Source organism: Brachypodium distachyon, chromosome 1, assembly GCF_000005505.3.
Source record: "Brachypodium distachyon strain Bd21 chromosome 1, Brachypodium_distachyon_v3.0, whole genome shotgun sequence".
NCBI lineage: Eukaryota > Viridiplantae > Streptophyta > Magnoliopsida > Poales > Poaceae > Brachypodium > Brachypodium distachyon.
Genome location: NC_016131.3, coordinates 42,861,171 through 42,879,585, shown reverse-complemented (window position 1 = coordinate 42,879,585; position 18,415 = coordinate 42,861,171). Strand labels below are relative to the sequence as shown.

The 18,415-nt window shown below is 45.0% G+C and overlaps 2 protein-coding genes across 2 annotated transcripts; one reads left to right on the top strand and one right to left on the bottom strand.

The window, feature by feature from the left end:
* Nucleotides 1–241: 241 nt before the first annotated feature.
* On the top strand, nucleotides 242–4,771 carry LOC100822832 (TORTIFOLIA1-like protein 3). The gene is made up of 5 exons (XM_010229492.3): nucleotides 242–1,260; nucleotides 1,366–1,495; nucleotides 1,762–2,339; nucleotides 3,360–3,752; nucleotides 4,189–4,771. Exons 1-4 carry the CDS (start codon nucleotides 475–477, stop codon nucleotides 3,750–3,752), a joined length of 1,887 nt encoding a protein of 628 aa, XP_010227794.1. The 5' UTR covers nucleotides 242–474; the 3' UTR covers nucleotides 4,189–4,771.
* Nucleotides 4,772–5,488: 717 nt separating this feature from the next.
* Nucleotides 5,489–12,251, bottom strand: LOC100822520 (alpha-mannosidase 2). Its single transcript, XM_010229491.3, has 4 exons — nucleotides 11,554–12,251; nucleotides 11,318–11,467; nucleotides 10,480–10,512; nucleotides 5,489–8,830 (listed from the first exon to the last, which is right to left on the bottom strand). Exons 1-4 carry the CDS (start codon nucleotides 12,145–12,147, stop codon nucleotides 6,077–6,079), a joined length of 3,531 nt encoding a protein of 1,176 aa, XP_010227793.1. The 5' UTR covers nucleotides 12,148–12,251; the 3' UTR covers nucleotides 5,489–6,076.
* Between the last annotated feature and the right edge of the window lie 6,164 nt (nucleotides 12,252–18,415).

Sequence of the window (18,415 nt, the reverse complement as noted above, 5' to 3'; positions counted from 1 at the left end):
ACAACAACCATCTAAAACACCAAAGCACAACATCACCACCAGAAATAGCAAATACATTGTGTGTGTGCCCCAAGAATCTTAACGCACGTAAGCTCACCGCACCACACACCACAATCTAAAACATCAAAGAAAACATCCGCAGCAGAAATACGCACCAGTACAAAAATCCATCGTCGTTTCGGAAAACGGAAACAAAATCACCCCAAAAGAAGACATAAATGAATGCGCAGGCTACGCCAAGATCTCTACCCCCTCCCCTCCATCTTTCCTTTCCTTTTTTCTCACCCGCCACCTCCTCGCTATTTAGTACCCGCGACGCCATCTCTTCCCTTTTGCACAACTCCTTCGCCGCCACCACCCGCCGAGTCCACGGGCTCGGCCACCACCACCACCACCTGCTTTTCCTCCTCCTTGTGGAGGCGCCGACGTCCAAGCTACAGTAGGACTGTAGGAGGCTCCCGGAGGCAGAGAGCCATGGGGCCAGCGCCGAGGGCCGTCGAGCCCGTGAAGCAGCGGGTGAACCGCTGCCTGCTCCGGCTGTCCGACAGGGACACGGAGGCCATGGCCGCCAACGAGCTGGACGCCATCGCGCGCGGGCTGGACGCCGACGAGCTCCCGGTGTTCCTCGCCGCCGTCTCCGACACGCGCCCCACGGACAAGACCCCGCTGCGGCGGCACTCGCTCCGGCTGCTGGCGCTCCTCGTCGCCGCGCACCCGCGGGACGCCGTCGCGCCGCTCGTGCCCAGGCTCGTCGCGGCCGCGCTGCGCCGGGTGCGCGACCCGGACTCCTCCGTGCGCGCCGCGCTCGTCGACGCCGCGCGCGCCGTCGGCGCGGCGTCCCCCTCGCCGCCCGCGGCGCTCGGCCCGCTCGCCGACGCGGTGCTCCACGAGCAGGACCAGTGCGCGCAGCTCGCCGCTGCGCTCGCCGCGGCGGCGGCCGTCGAGGCCTCCGCTCCGACGTCCGACCTCGCCGCCTACCTCCTGGCGCTCCTCCCGCGCCTCCTCAAGCTCCTCCGCAGCGCCGCGTTCAAGGCCAAGCCGGCGCTCATCTCCCTCATCGGCGCCGCCTCGGCGGCCACCGACGGCGAGGCCGCCGCCACAGCGGTGCCGTGTCTCCGTGACGCGCTCGCAGGGGACGACTGGGCCGCAAGGAAAGCAGCCGCCGAGGCGCTCGCGTTGCTGGCTCTGGAGCATGGAGACGACCTTGCCGCCCACAAACCCTCTTGCATTGCCGTCTTCGAGGCAAAGAGATTCGATAAGGTCGGACCCTTGTAACATGGTTGGGATTGGGAACTTTTGCGGTGGCATCCTGGTAGATCTGCTTCCATCCGTGTTGTGATTTCTAAGAGTTTGTTCGCAATGCAGGTGAAGATTGTGCGGGAGTCCATGAACCGGATGATCGAGGCGTGGAGGGAGATCCCGGACATGGAGGAGGATGTGTGCTCCTCCGACGCGCGGCCATCATCGCTGTCGCCGGCCAGAACTTCTCTCACAGGTGATGTGGCGTATCTTCCGGCTGTATTCACTGCTATTTTTGTTGGAAATTTCAGTAAAAAAAATTCTCTGTTATTTGGACTAGTACATCTGAACTTGCTGGGTCAAAGACATTGTAAGTGGGTTTGGTCAAACACTAGCAGGACGGTTCTTTCCTGGTATATGACAAAAGGAAATTCTAAAAGCTAGTGTACTGTGTATTACGCGTTTCTGATATATATATGACCATAATGTGCCTGTCTGACACTTGTTTATGTAATCAAACAGATGGGGCAAGTGACGGTAGATACCCAGCTGATTCCCCCGGATCCAACTCTGTCAAGTCAGTAACAAGGAGGAACTTGCCACCGGCAAGCAGGTCACCCCCATCAGATGCATTGCGCAACGTCAGTAACAGAAGGACCAGTCCGTCTTCCCTCAGAAACAAGAAGAATTCGCCGCCTTCACGCCGCGATGTGGACAATAAGGTTGGTGTTAGTGTTGCCCCAGATGCCACCCCGATCAAAACGGTGACCGAGGAAAAGCTTCTGAAAGATGGTAATGTTAGAGCAAGGCTTGAAGCACGGAAGATGTTATTCCAGAAGAGTGGTGAGAAGGGGTACAAGAAGTTGGCAGGGCTCAAGTCAGGGTCTAGAGTTGTTCCATACAACGGGGATGATGACTCCGAAGAGACTACAGAGGTTGAGGATGGCTCTTCGGAGTTTCAGTCAGACGTGCCTGAGGAGTTACCGTCGGACGGGCCAGAGGAGTTCGAGTCAGCTCACAAAGATGAGGACCTGTCAAAGATCAGGATGCAGCTAGCTCAGATAGAGTATCAGCAGACAAACTTGCTCGATCTTCTCCAGGTAAATTTCGCTTGTCTTGTTGTACGATTAGTATTTGATGTCTTTAGAACCCAATGAAACTCTTAATTCAGATTAAGTTGTTTTTTAATATATATTTTTTGTTTGAAAACGGTCATGTGCATGCAAGTCAGCAAGTGCATCACTACCTGGCTTTCCGGATACATCTCCGCGTCTGAAATTTGATAAACTCAAGAATATAGCTTAACCTAGTAAAGAAAAGGAAAACAAAAAACATGCCGTATCTTGACCCTCCAAAGTTGTACAAGATTTGTGGAAGGGATAAATACTATGTTGTAGTTTGGCTTTTGATAAAATGCCACGTAGGCCAAATGACTACGTTGTGTTTTATCACATTCCACTTACAATTATTAGAGGATGGGTAGGGGTTTGAATTTTGCATCAATCTGGACCCATATAATGGTTATGATGGTACATGTGCAAATGAGAAGGCCATTCTCCATAGAAAAAGAAGAGAAATTAGTTGCTTGTAAAATTTTACGCAACATAAACATTGGTGCAAGCTCAGCCGTTCCTTTTGGTTTTCAGAAAACACTACCTACTATCTTCTGAACCCACTGGATGTTGAAGCAAGATCTACATTTGGTCTTAGTGTGTAGCATTGACCAATTGCCATTAGTACAAATCATGCATCTATTCAATGTGTCTTGATGCCACGAGTACAATCCAATCATACATAAAGACATGAACAGTGGCATTGCATGGGGACAAGCTGGCCAGATACATGGCACTATATGGCAATATCTTAATCAGCAAAGCTGTTCAAGCATACGCTCTTGTGTTACTTTATTATTTTCTACATAACTCAGCAGAAGTTTTTGTAAATTTTCCGTGTATTTTCAGATGTTATATGTTTTGCTGCCAATTTACATCTAGCGTTTAGTAATTGGGCATGTGAGAAATAACTAAGCAACAGGTTCTGTAATATGTGTGCACATTTATTTCTTTTGTTCTTTGCAGTCCGAAAACATGTCTGACACTTTAATTATCTTTGCTCATCAGAAATTTATGGGGAGCTCCCAGAATGGGATTCGTTCCTTGGAGACCAGGGTGAACGGGCTTGAAATGGCATTGGACGAGATATCCCGTGACTTGGTTGCCTCTTCAGGAAGGATGCCACAGAATGAACCTGACATGAACACCTGCTGCATCCTGAGCCCAAAATTCTGGAAAAGACATGATGGCGGTAGATACTCATCTAGGTACTCCGTGACTGACATACCAAACTACTCTGAGGAGAACAGAGCTTCTTACAAGTGGGAGAGACAGAAGTTTGGAGTTCAGGGTGGGTTTGTGACCAACCCATTAGCAGAGCCAAACACTTCATATGTAGGGAACAAGGTGATTGCTCAGGAAGGCAGGAGGCAGAATTCAGCACAATATAAGTCGAGGTAGGTAAGCTTGTTCCATGCAAAATCACATCAGTCTGTAAGTCTGCGCGATTAGATTTGTTAGGTAGGCCAACCAGATGTGTTGATGACACCCTGAAACCGACAATAACGTAGCAACGTAGAAGTAGCCGTTTTCTTTTGTCTCGAACAAAGTACGAAGTAGCTGTTTTCTTTCTCTCTTTTTTGAAAGGAAGGAAGTAGCTGTTTTCCTTTTTCTCAAACAAAGTAGCTGTTATCTTGAACAATATGATACGGGGCTGTCTAATTTATGGTACCATTCCCACATCATGCAATGTACTATCTAAGAATTTTCCTTCCATCTATGATCGCGCTTCTCATTTCATGCCCACCCACATTTATTGTTTTAATTATTGTTGTAACATCATTTCCTCTTATTCAGCCACCTGGCAGTTAATGTATTTCCTTTCCATTTTATTCAGGATGCGTTAGATGCGACAAAGATGCCGCCCCGTGTGAAATCTGAACTACCTGCATTAACAAGGCATGAGCATACATCATTTCGCTGAACCTTCGGAGGCTTTTTCTTCGTTTATCCAAAATTCGAAGCTGAGATGTACATGAATTATGGAGATCTCTTTGCGAGCTGCTTCAGCATTCAGATACCTGAGGCAGAGGCTAGACTCTAAAGCAAGATCCTCAGTGCGATGTGGACACTGTTTGTATTATACATTGGCCACTGCAGGTGTACTGAGGGTAAAAGCATATGTGGAGTTTAGCGTGCGGAAAATCGAGATCTTAGTGCATGGATATGTGCAAATGTATCTTGTACTGCTTGTATAGTTCCTATGCTGCTCATGCTGAGATCATGAATGGAGAAGATCCAACAACGTCCTTTTGTGCCTGTGCTTCTTTCTCTAGCGTTGCTTGGTTGGGGAGCTATGTAGGAGTACTTTTTGTTTTTGTTCCAGACGTTTGGTATCCGGTCTATTATGGCAGAGTAACAAAATTTAGCAGGGAATCGTGTACATCATGTTCTTGGATGAATGAGACCCCATTTGGCAATGTGCATATCTGTTTCTAGTTTTGGATCTAGCAATCAATTGAAATCATCATCCTTTTAGAGTTTAGACGCAACTGTGAAATCGGCTCCGCACGGCAAACAGCATCCGTTGAAAGGTTTGACAAAAGGTGGTAGCGACACAAACACGAACCTCATAGGCCCTAATGTTGTGTAATGCATGAATGTACTTGGCCAAAGCTACATTAGAGTAGTCGGTGAAAAACAACTTTGAATTGTAAAGGTCTTCTCCCTGTATACCGATACCAGACCATTTGGAGAGGTACCCACGCAGCCAGAACTTAGATCAGTCGGTTGTCGGTTCAAAAAAAAAAAAAGAACTCAGATCAGTAATAGCTTTGACTCACTCGGAGTCACTGAAAAGTAACAAAATCTTTGTGTTGTTTTCGGTGGTTCAGAAGAACCTAAACTCGGAGGTGCCGAACCTTCTGATCCTTTTTGGAGGTATCAAACGGTTCCTATTCGAACGGACTCTCGGTTCTACCGAACCTCAGGAGAAGAGAAAGATGAAGGTGGAGAAAGTTGCATTGGGCTGAAGCGCCTGGGCCTAGCGACGTCAACGACGGGGTCGATAGATGCACTTCCAAAGTAAATTCGCTGAAGCATGAAACAGTAATAAGAGATCTTATTAGTCCAGTTAACCCTAAGGCCAGCCGTTTCCTACACACAGAAACAAAACGCTTGGGAAGAAACACAGCGAAAAACCCTGAACAAGAAACTACCAACCAGTGATCAAACATTTGCTAGATCGGTTGCAATCGCTGAAAGGACCCTGGTATGCCTTTCAGTTCAGAAATTGTTTACAAGCAGAATCTTCATGTACCTAAACTATCTCAAATTTTCTCCACCAGGTTCTTTGATCCACTACAAAAATTCAGATGCAAAACAGATATATACAAAACTTGCGCTGATATTGGTTCCTATCATGAGAGCATTAGCCGGAGTAACAAGCTGAAGCAGTGAGTGCAAAGCTGGAATAGCAGTGAGGTGATTGCCCAGCACTCGAAGCTACTTCAATAAACTTGCTCTGACGTGCCCCAAAATTCCCACTTTGTTAAGCAATAATCACCACAGTAAAAAGAAGCATATGGACCCTTGTAAAAACCAAATACCTATATTTAGGAACATTTCGACGATCATCTTCAATTTCTCAAACTGTATTCAACCAGATGAACACATGCATGTGGCAGACCAGGTGTTCCAACACAATTGAGATGCAACGGCCAACTATTCCCAGTAGTTTCATCTCCAGTTAGTGGCAAAGCAGCGTAACATGCTGTTTTGATATACTATTCTTCCTGCAATGATGGTGGCTGTAGATCTAACTTGTATGCCTGAATTTCCATTGGTGAGATGAGAACGTTACCCTCCTGAGCTACATCACCAATTTGCTCAAGATACCCTAGCATTTCAGGGTCATCATTTAAGAGGTTCAGAGAGGTTGCCTTCACATTCAAAACTGATAGATCTTTGAACATGTCAAACAGATTTACAGGCTCTTCTCCAATACTTGTACACTGTAAACCACCCCTTTTGCAGTATGATGCATCCCAGCCCCTCCTCTGCAACAGAATGGCAAATTTTGGCTCCACTGCTTCAGCATGATGAAATTTAAGAGGCTGAGGGACCTTCAAGTTGACAATATGTATATCGCAGGGCAGAGAAGTAGATAATGGAGCGAATGTCTGTTGTGGAAGCTTGAAGGATCTCTCAAGAAGCTTTTTGCTCACAAAAGCATGCATTGGGTAGTTCAGGTGTGCTCCCACACGGTGGGAGAGGATAGATGGCTGAAGAGTAAGAGAACTGTGGGATTCTGGCAAAGCAGACACATTAGACTCCCTGAGGAGATGGAAGATTACATTCATGGGCCGGTTATCTAGTACTCCCTGACCCAAACCACGACCATCATCGCGAACCAGCCTACGGTCCAACATAATCTCCATCCATCCATTTTTCAAGCTTGCTGCCCCTAGTGATTGCTTGGAGTGTACTGAATACCGATTGCCCAGCGAATCCTGTAAGAAGGCAAGTGATGGCATTGGGTAATAATTGCCCTGCAAAGGGATCTTGTCATATGTCTGCCTCCTACTCATCTGAAAGCCATTTAGATCAGAATAGAACACTCCCTGATTGTCAATACCTGTCTTGAATCTGACAATTAGCTCCCTGTCATCAAATACACGACCGACAAGTTCAACATGGTATTCTTTCTCAATCAGCATATCCTGTACAGAGTCCCCACAACTATAGATACGTGTGCTATGTGAGAGAGGTGACTTATCCCACTCTGTCTTTGGAAGGGAATGGGCTTCTTGAACCAATGGCCCTTCGGTTAGGATGAAATATCCTCCTTCCTTGACAATTGGTCGTGCTTCCCCAATCGGTTTGAACAAGTATGCGCCACTTCCATGACTGCTATACATGCCAATTTCTTCGCCTATCACAGTTTGTTCCTTCTGTTTGTGATGAGTTACTGTCTGGAGGAGGCCATGACTTACATCAAAAGAGAGAGTATGATACGAGTTCTTCATCTCCACAGTTTTGCCTTCCAGATTTGAACAAACATATGGTTCAGGGCACGGAAATTCTTGGGAAGCTGTGAAGGCTTTTACCACAGCAGGGGTAGCTTTTTCACAATCCTGCCCAGTGGTCACATAGTAGGTCTCCAAACCCAGCGCAGGAACAGAGGCTCTCCAATAAAGACGGTGCCTGCCAGTAAAAATCTTTTCGCTGCTGACATACTGCCACTCGGGGGAAATTTGACTTTTCAAACAAGACCCAGTTGAATTGAGAACAGATACGTCAGGATTACTTACAACAATCATAACAATCTCATCCCTTGTTTGCTCTAATGGGTTAAAAAAGACAACAGAATGTGCCTTTCCTTCATGAGGCTTGATAATCCTATGCACAGGTTGAACATCATACTTTGACCGTTCCTGCACTGGCTCAAAATGTGATAATATGGTAGGATCAGATTTGTCATGGACATCTCCCAAAAGCACTTCGACTGCCCTGGACATAAATAGCTGCAAATCTTGCAAAGAAGTGTGCATTCGAGTCCCGTAGTCCACTACAACATGATCCTTAGCAGTGCCAGTTACCCCATCATGATGCTGAAAAAGTGCCAGATTCCGCCTTGCTGCTGTCAATTTGTGAGAGAAATTGATGGCCAGTTTTGCACACTGAAGTCTCTGACAGTATCCTAAAGCAAATGAACCCAGAATCTCTGAGGCACGGAGTGTCTGTTCTAGAACACGGTCAACGGCTTTGAAAAATGGCCTTGATACATAGTAACCACTCCAGTAATCCTGATTTCTATCAGCATATGTAAAGAAATCCCCTGAAAGTGTTGGAAAACCTGGCAGCTCAACAGAACCCACTTCACCAGGGCGTGTATAGTTTATCTTTTCAGCTTCATCTCTCAGTGTAGAGAAGTAATCCTCCAGGGTTCCAAATTTGACTTCAGCATTAAGATGTGGATTAGAGTTTATGTAATCAAATAGCTTTTCATAATTGCGGAATTGTGCTTCTGCTTCCTCCGTATTAACATACCGGAAATCATCTCCCAAAGGAATGAGAAGTGTATTTGTTCTGTACAGGGTTGACTTTTTCCTGTATTGATCTAGAAGTTTTGTTGCTCTCTCTTGCACATTGTTAGGATTTGTTTCAACTGGATCGTATCTCCATGGGCAAGATTCATAGCTGAAACCACGCATGCGAGCGAAGTCAAACTGGCAGCAGACAGCTGGTTCTGGTCCACAGGTGTGTGGTATGTCATAAGAATAGAAGGGCATCATATGAACAAATATGTCAGTCGTTTCTTCTATATCCCAGTTCTGCCTCCATAAATATTCAAGATTCTGTTTCATAGCAAGCTCCTTTTTCAGCTCATAGTGTGTTCGCTGGATTAACATGTTATGGAAACCCATTCTCCTCAGTAGGTAAGCCATGGTAGATGAATAGCCAAATGGGTCAATTGACCAAGAATTTTTAGGAACAACTCCAATGGTTTCATTGAGCCACAAGTTCCCCTCCATCATCTGAGGAAAGAAAATTAGGAAGATCATCATATTAGATTGAAGTAAATAATTTTTCAAACCTATGTTATATAATAATAAATGGCACCATTTGGTCTTTCATACATTGCAGGCTGATGCAGATTAGCTCAAATCTCGTACAGTTAATAATTACTGTACTTTCCCCCTACCAAATCAGGCATTATACTACAACTTTTAAACATCAGGTTTCAATACTAATAACATGTGGCATGTTTCAGACTGCATCTAGCTGTCTGGCTCAAAAGCTCAAGAACCAATGGTACTTCACAATCACAGGGGAAAATGGTGATAAGCACACTCGAAATACAAACTGTAAAGTTGGGTTCTACTCCCTCCGTCCCATATTAAGTGCCGAAATATTACATGTATCTAGACGTATTTTAGTATATAGATACGTCCATATTTAGACATATTTGAGTCACTTAATATGGGACGGAGGGAGTAGTTTATAGACCAATTGTTACAAGTGATGCAGATCAGCAGATACAACCAGGATTCCATCAAGAGTGTGATTTTAAGGACTTCATGTTTATTGTTCAACCCATGAGATTGATGCATCAAGTTGGCATGTTTTATTTTCCTTTCTCTCATAAAACATCCTAAATTTGAAGAGTTCATGTAGTTGTCATAAGCAAATGTGCCATTTGGTCGACCGACCTGTGACAAAATTAAGCGAAGTGTCTTCGGAGACTAGCATAGTGCCTCTGCATTGCTACAGAACCAAATAATAATAATTCGCCGAATGAGTGCATTTGTTCTGGATTAACCATCAGTTGTATCTAACAAACAATCGCACATCTCATATAACAATGAACTCTTCAAATTTAAATTGGAAAAAGGGCAAGAGGAGGAAGTTTGACTTATGACAAAGCTAGAACATCTTATATAGAGGAACAAAGGGAGTATATAGGAGTATAAAGCGAAGAAGTGCATTCAATCGTTGATTTGCTAATATCAGCATTGACGTCAATGCATGCAATGCAACTTCAATAATCAATACCAACTGGATGTGCCCGGATTGGCAATCTGTCCATAATAAACCAGCCAGGCTGCCCGCTTTGAGTTTCCGATACAAACACATACAACTAACTTTACGGCGAGTTTTAATCTCCAGCATATAATTAAGACCCACCATATAATTAACAGTGGAGATAATTTAGCCTATGTGGGTGAACATGGTGGCCTATTTTCCTGTTTCTTTAATTATATAATAGATCCAAGACCTAGACTAAGATGGTATCAATCAAAACTATTATAACTTAATATAAATGGAGAACAGAAGAAGGTTCATTACTAATCAATGCACTTTTACTAATTTTTTGTCGTGGTGTGCAGCACTAAGCAAGATTACGTCCACTCGTCCAGCTTAAAAGCATGATCAAAATCAGCATGGTTATAAATAGCATTAAACCACAGAGTCTATCCTAGTAAGATGTTTTCCCCACATGGACAGACTCATTCTTTCTTGTACTTTTCTGCACATTTAGACACAATAGAAAAGGAACAAAGAATGCACTTCATTCATGGATCAGTAGTTCAGTACAGATGGTCATAACACGACATATTTAGCATATAGAAGATCATAAACATAGTGCAAAAACCATAAATACTAATGATTTGAGTGCACTTGCCTGCTCTATGATGGCAAAATAGTGGGAGTTTGCCTGCATTTAAGAAATAGACGGGATTATATGTATTATATGTATTATTTTAGAAAGAAACACACTATGTGGCAAGATCATGTGAAAATAATTCTGCTGAGAAACATTTCATGTCTGAAGATAAGAGTTCAGGGGATTAAACCAACAGAATTCAAAGCAAGTAACATGCCTCCAAGGTTCAAAACAAGTGAAATATCAGTATCAGATTATTCATCAAATGATCCACTCATATAACACTAAATCTCACACTTCAGATTACTATTCTCAAGGAACAACAAAAACAGCATAATTTTGACAAGGTGTAACAATAACTGACTGATGCCAAGAAGCTCACATCAGATGCAAGTTTTTTTATGGGAAAGATGTAAGCATTGAAGTAGTACATATTTAGCATGTCAATGTTGTTTGTGATCCTTTAGCCAAGAGCGAAATGTACAATCTGTTCTCCATATGCACCAATGACATGAACTGTAGACTGACCAGTATGCCATGGTAATTTTTGTTCAAGGGTGTGTCATGGATAGTTCAAGTAGCACCACGCTCATGGAATTTACAAGTTTCCAAACCATGACATGGGCAGGTAGCTCGACGCATTGACATAACACAACACATCAAACATAATATGCCCAAAATGATTTGTAACCATGCATCGAATGCGAGCCAGATAGGTAAACATGAAATGAAAATCCATTCCATGCATAGCCAAGCCACACAAACGTACAACGCCAAAAATAAACAATACAAGCTTACAGGAACTACTAGATACTCCTAAAATCCTATCCAAACCACACAATTTTGCTTCGCTCACCTCATCATTCATGACCCAACCGCCACTGACAATCTCGAGCTGCCCGTCACGCACTAGCTTGGCGAAGTCCTCCTGTTTCTTCCGCGGGGCGTCGCGCCACCACCTCTCCAGGTATGACATCTCCTCCCATATGAACTTCCTGCGCGAATCCTACAGACGACAAGATAAAACTCGCGATCAAAAAAACACGTCGAAGCCCTGGTACCAACCACATCTGGCATGGAGATCTCAACGACCTTAGAGAGGGATTCGACGATGGTGTCGAGGATGTGACGCGACTGGCGATCATAGTACTCCTCGACGGTGTGGATCCAGCCGGGGTCGTTGTGGGAGTGGGGAGCGACGAAGACCTTGAGCTTCTCGGCATCCCACTCGTTGCCCTTGTACGTGACCTCCCACCCCTGCTTCCACGCGCCACCGTCCTCGTCCTTGAACTGGATCCGGTCGTACAGGTCCTTGGTGGTGATGTCCACGGGGGCCTCGCGGCCGGCCCTCGCCGCCACGGCGGCCGCGGCAGCCTCCGCGGCGACAGAGTCACGGCGGAAGGCCGGCTTGCGGGTGAGGCGGGCGCGGGGGCGGTTGGGAGACGGCGCGGCGGGGCGGGAGGAGGGGAGTCCTAGGCGGAGGAAGGCGAAGAGGAACAGGATGACGAAGGCGGCCGCGGCGAGGTAGAGGACGCGGCGGGAGGAGTCGGAGGAGGCGGGGTGGGCCCCGCGGCGGCGGGAAGAGGCCGGGGAGGAGAGGACCTTGGAGCGGTGGTGGTGCGCCTTGGGCTTGGCGGTGGTCGGGAGGAGGGCGCCGGGGCGTCCACCGCCGGAGAAGAAGTGCATCGCCGCCGGCGGTGGTGAGGTGGGGGAGGAAGAAATGGGTGTGGTGGCGCCAGGTTTAGTTTACTCCCCTGGCTCGTCCCGATAGGCGTCCGGTCGGCGATATTTTTGAGGTAGTACTCCGCATTTGCAAATATAATATAGTCAACTAAAAATATTACTGTACTGTCTATCGGTCGAATATATCTCCGCTGTTGGATGTTCTCAAAGATGCGTCGAGGGAAGGGTGCCACGGTACCACCAGACTGCCGGTGCGCAATACGGTGGGTGGTGCAGTGGTGCCCACGACGTTTCTCGCTGACAGATGGGTCCCTTCTTATTTATTTGGAATCATATTTTTTGTGTTCGGGGAGACTTGTGAGAGAATCATTGACTTTTGTTTAAAAATGTACTAGCCGAGAGTATATATGTATCTGTCGTCAACGTAGGTTTGAGGTGCCACAACCACCGTATGTGAAGTGATTCTGAGTTTCAAATATGTCTGCTACTCCCTCGGTACCGAAGAAATATTATATGTATCTAAATTCTTTTTTTTATAAGTACATTTATATTTGGACAAATTTGAGTCACTTAATATAAAACAATATAAGACTAAGACAGAGACAGTATTTGCTATAGCTCGTAAGCTGGGGATGACTCCCATACGCCATACTCCATATGGAAACATTTTTCATAAAACAATATGATAATTTTAAAAGTACAGTTTTACTAGAAATAAAAATATATCGATTATATAAAATAAAGTATGTTCAAACAACTACCGTAATCAAGTTTAATTCAATATGACTTTTACTATGTGTGTATTTAATACAATATTTCTTCTATATGGAAACATTATTAAATAGATTTCACGATGGTAAGGCTGTAGAAAAGACCTCGCCATCAAGCCACGCAAACCACGATTTATAGCCTTGTTTGCCTTATCGTTTTAGCAGGAAATCGATATCAACATCTAGCACTAGCTCAAGGCAGAGCCACCGATAAAACCGGAGCAGTGGCAAAGCCGATAGAGGAGACCATGCATGATTGTCTGAGATGAAGTTCACAGTGACGTAGGAATGGGTGCGATATTGAAGCCAAGGAATAACTTCTTGCAATAGTTAACGTTGGGGTAGTTAGGGACTGAGCCTAGCTCACTTGATTGGATGAGTGGATATACAATCACACCATGTTAGGGTTAGTTAGAGGGTCATCGGGCCGATGGTGTTAGATGAAAGCAAGGGTGATGCCGGATTAAAAAGTTCTGGATGAAAGCAAGGGCGATACCATATTAAAAAGCTCTATGAGATAATCACAAGTAACCGTGATTATCATTAAATCAATGAAGGATTAGCTAAACTAGTTTCGACGGAGGAGAGGTCGAATTTAAGGAGGCATTGGCTGGCTAGCTAGCTAGCTTAAGGAAGAAGATACCCAATGTATCATCAAATTAACTGAGATTTAGGGGGAAGAACAAAACGGTTGAGTTATAGGAAATCCCTAAAACACCATACAAGATACATAAATAGATATACACTTACCCATGATTCTTGAACTAACACAGGAGCCTTAACAATCACTGAGAGATGCCCCTGTTATCAATTGTTGCTTTTAGAATTCCTCCAATTTCAGTTTGCTCGTATGTTTTCCGGATTCCCTCTATTTGTTGTTATTGGCAACGTCAACAGTAGACATCGACAACTCCCGCATTGGTTGCCATCGTCAGATGGAGCATTTTCTGCCGAGAAAAATCGTCTTGGAGATTTGATCACAAGTCTCATTTTTACATTGTACTCCGTCCGTTTCATAATTCTTGTCTCAAATTTGCCAAAAAATACAAGAATTATGAAACGGAGGGAGTACTTTGATTGTTTGTCTCATTTTCTGCCAAGAATTTTTTCACAAGTCTCGTAGCAAAAGACCCGTGCGTTGCTACGGAACACCGGAAAATTGTATCAAAACGTCAAATTAAATGTTGATGTGTTTCATGAGCATATATGTATACAACGATTATGATATGTTTATTTTCGCATACTATATTCTGCTCTTGTTCTCTTTTGCACATGTCTTATTTCTATATCCCGTGTAAACAGAAAGTGACACATGCTCAAGTCTTTTGCTCTCTTCCTTCAGGTTATCATTGTTATCACATACACCACACTTGAAAAATCATGTGTGAGTGTTTTCAACTTTTTTGCTGAATTCACTATAATCATGAATAATGAATAACATGTACCAATAATAACGTTTTATCACTTCCATCCGTCCAAACCGCTCGACCTCTCGTGAGGTGATGATTTAAACAGCAAGCATCGGTATATCGATCAATACAGCAAGCAGCGACAACCATCACATAAGCAAGCGGCAGTATAAAATTTTGCTTAATGAATCCTTGCTCTGCTCTCCTATTACTCCTACTCCGTACTTTATTTCTCAAATCCTTTTTCCCAATTTCTTTCTTTCTCCCTCCGACTATCCTCTCCATCCACACCGAGTGCAAACTCCTCCTCTCCCCGTCCCGATTCATCCCGCCACCGAACATCGCGCCTCCGTGCGCGGCCACCCGCTTGTGCGCACCGCCTCCGCCCGTAGATTTCCGCCACCCATCCGCTCTCGCGCACTGCCTGCTCCCACTTGCCATCATGTACGCCGTGCGCCGCCCGCCTGCACCCTCTCCTAGCCTTGTCCGCCCGTTTGCCACGCCCACGCGCCGCCCACACATCGTGTCCGGCCACTGGTCGTCGCGCGCCACTGCCCATCAGGAGGGCCACCGATGGCTCGCGCTGACGCGGTCCATGCTGCCTTGCGCGAGGCCACCGCCATCCCAGTCTCAGGCTCATCCCATCGCCGTCCAAGTCCTGCGGGGAGCCACCGGTGCGCATGAGCCGGTGGAGGCGGCGGTCAGGGCGCGCGACGGAGACGCGGGTCCGCAACCGCCTTCCACACACAGATGTCGCCGACGCGCACGAGTTGGTGGAGGCGACCAAGAGCGGCGGCGAGATCCGGATCGGGCAAGGGGTGGGGGTGAGATTCGCACGAGAGTAGGAGCGAGGAGGGCTCGTACAATGCCCGTGCGTTGCCACGGTCTCTTAAACATATGCACACGAAAAATTCACGTTAGCACAACATAATTTGATATTCAATCCAAATTTCACGATATTTTAAGTGTTGCTTCTCGAAGAGGAACCTCCACAAGCAGAACGGGGCGGCACACACGAAGGCGTTGATCGTAAATTGGTGCTCGAGGAGGCAGCTCAATGAGTTGTCACCAGACTGAGTCGTATCCGTGCATAGGAGAAACCACACACGACATCAACTTGGACAACCATTGAGGGCACATTGTGGCATGAGAGCCTGGCTCTGATCCCTGATCCACATGCTGCGACTGGACTGGGAGTTTTTTTTTTTGATAAACTTTGTGCTCCATCAACTTGTTCAGGTGGGTGGTAACGGCAAGGGCATCGGCCGTTCAAGCTCCTCTCTCCTGTGTATTTAGACTCTCTCTAGCGTCCCCAAAGACTGAGGTCTAGAAATGACGGCAGTTCAAAAAAAAGATTCTAGAAATGATAGGGTGCCGTGTGGGGCAAGAGCATATATAGCAGGTTTCCTAAAATCGTTTTAGGAATACGAGAGATAAACTTTCTTTGAAAATTTGGCCTCTCCCGTGATAGGTTCTCAATAACTCGTTCTATGTATTTTCTTTGACATCGCATTGACCTAAGGGTCCAACATGTAAGCCATTCAACGGTTCTTTTTCTTCTTCCTCGGGACCGGGTCTCTTTTCTCAATTCATGTACAGTATTCAGAGGAGCGCCCGGTGTGTGGTACTCCATATGTCCCATATTAAGTGACCCAAATTTATCTAAAAATGAATGTATCTATATATACTAAAATATGTCTAGATACATGTAATATTTCAACACTTAATATAGGACGGATGGAGTTGAAAAGATGTTTTAATATTTCCAAATGCAATTCCTGACTTTGAATCAGAAATAGAACATATTCGAGCAGTCTTAAAATTATCCCAATATCACCTACATTGTCTAAATGTCTAGGCACACACCTAATAAGCAGTCAAACACGCACAGATACAACAGTACTATCAACAAGATTGGCAAATGCAGATCGCTCCTACGTGAACTCACAGTTCGACATCAATTTCGCTGCTCGGCTCATCAGCTTCTCCTCCTTGCCCAGCATCTCGCGTTGCTTCTTCAAGGCGTCAACAACAGCAGCGGTGGTTGCCAGGTTACATCTTCCATCAGCGGCAGCAGCTTTGACACCAGGCACAGCTCCAACAATACTTGTACATGACCATGAAATCCTTAATACCTCACTTCTCATGTTTGTATGGTGGTGCACCGTTTGATTATGATACACCTCATGGGTGAGGGAGCACCATTATTCATACTTGTACAAGATCATGAAATGTATGCTACGTGTCGTTATCCTAGCCATCCTACTAAAAGCTTTCTCTAGAATACTTCACCAAAATATTCTAGTCTAGATATTTCTTACTTCTGCATGAAGATCATCCCTTTTCATTTATGCTCCTAAGTTTTTTAGAATATTTCTATGAATAAAATGCTTCAAAGGTCCCAAGTCTTTCACAAATGTTTCAAGTTAGTCCTCATTCTTTAAAACTGCACCTTTGACTTCCAATTGTTTCATAAGTGGTTCAGCATAGTTCCTAGTGTGGTTTGGACGCATGTCTGCTGCCGACGTGGCTATTGATTGTCACATCATTTAAAATTTGTGTGTATATGTTGAACTTTCATTAGCAAGTCATTGGAATTTCGTTAACAATATAAATAATGATATAATAATTGTCTAATATTTCCAAATGAAAAATATATAATAGATTTTTTTATTGATACACCAATGAAAGCCGATTGGTATTCTTAATGGGGTGGACTGCCAGTTGACTCTAACAAAACTGAAGGATGGAAGTAAAAAATGCTTGCTGAGATTCTTTTAGATCTGAACCACAAGTTGGGAATCTTGTGACTCACAGTGCCTTAGTGCATTAGTACACCTCAAGGACTTAGTGCATAGCATACGCCTACCCCAGTGGGACGCCTACCTGGATCTTTATCGAATCGTCTGTGGGGCCCTCAATTGGGAAATATTTAGCCTCTGACCCCTCCAAAATCTGAAAGACAATTTTCACAAGCTCCACCACTATGGGGCCGCAATGACAAAATAACCATCGCGGTTAGAAATGGCAACATTTACAACACGGCTTCAAGACCTCAGCGGGTACCTGGTTCGCACTTTCCAGTTGTGAGAAACAAATCAAAGGCTCCACGGCCCTTCCCATGGAAGAAATCTACGGTTCAATCGTCAGCAGCCAACCAAGCTGACAAACCTTGATATAGGCAACGCATCCGCTCTCGACGCCCGTTCGGTTTGTTTGCACTTACCAGTCGGTGCCGGCAGGCCAAAAGAATCACAGCCTCGGCAGCAGCCCTGATTCTGGATGCTCAAATCTAGTTTTTTCGAATGTACCGGGTGTTTAATGTTTTATTATTTTTTTGGCAATTTTACAACTTACATATGGTACCATTACATAAAGCTCATTGAGTGCAACCATTATAAAGTACTCACTCTGTTTCATAATTCTTGTCGAAATATTACATGTATCTAAACGTTTTTTATGAATAGATACATTCATTTTTAGGCAAATTTGAGACAAGAATTATGAAACGGAGAAAGTATCACATTGGGCCAGTTCTTTTCAGCTTCCTGAAGTGGTTTCTCTGAGAAACTGCCCTCCCCTAGCTTCCTGGAGAAGCCGCATCCCAAATTTAGCTAGATTTCCAAAATAGATTAGGCCAAACTATTTTGGATTCTAATCAAATTTTGAATACGGCTTCTCCAGGAAGCTGGGTGAGGGCAGCTTCTTAGAGAAACCGGATGTATAAGCCGAAAAGAACACACCCATTTTACCGTTGATCAAAGAACGTCACAATTTCAGCAGCCTTGGGTTATCAACGTCTCATCATCAAGAGCGGATTACAGTCCTGGGACACCAAAGCCACAGCCACGCACATGCCCGTTGCAACGAGTCGGTGTTGTAGGAGAAAACACCGCACCAACACCAAGAGATCTCCTGCACCAAATAACTGGACATCCGGGTTGGTCTTTCCTGCGGTCTTTTTCAGTCCCGTCGGGCCATGGTCTTTCTGGTCGCCCTCCCAGTCCTCGTCTGTGCAGTACTGCAGTGTAATTAATCTGCCACTTGATTACCGAATGCTTGTCATCTGTTATTATCGATCTAATTAGTCCT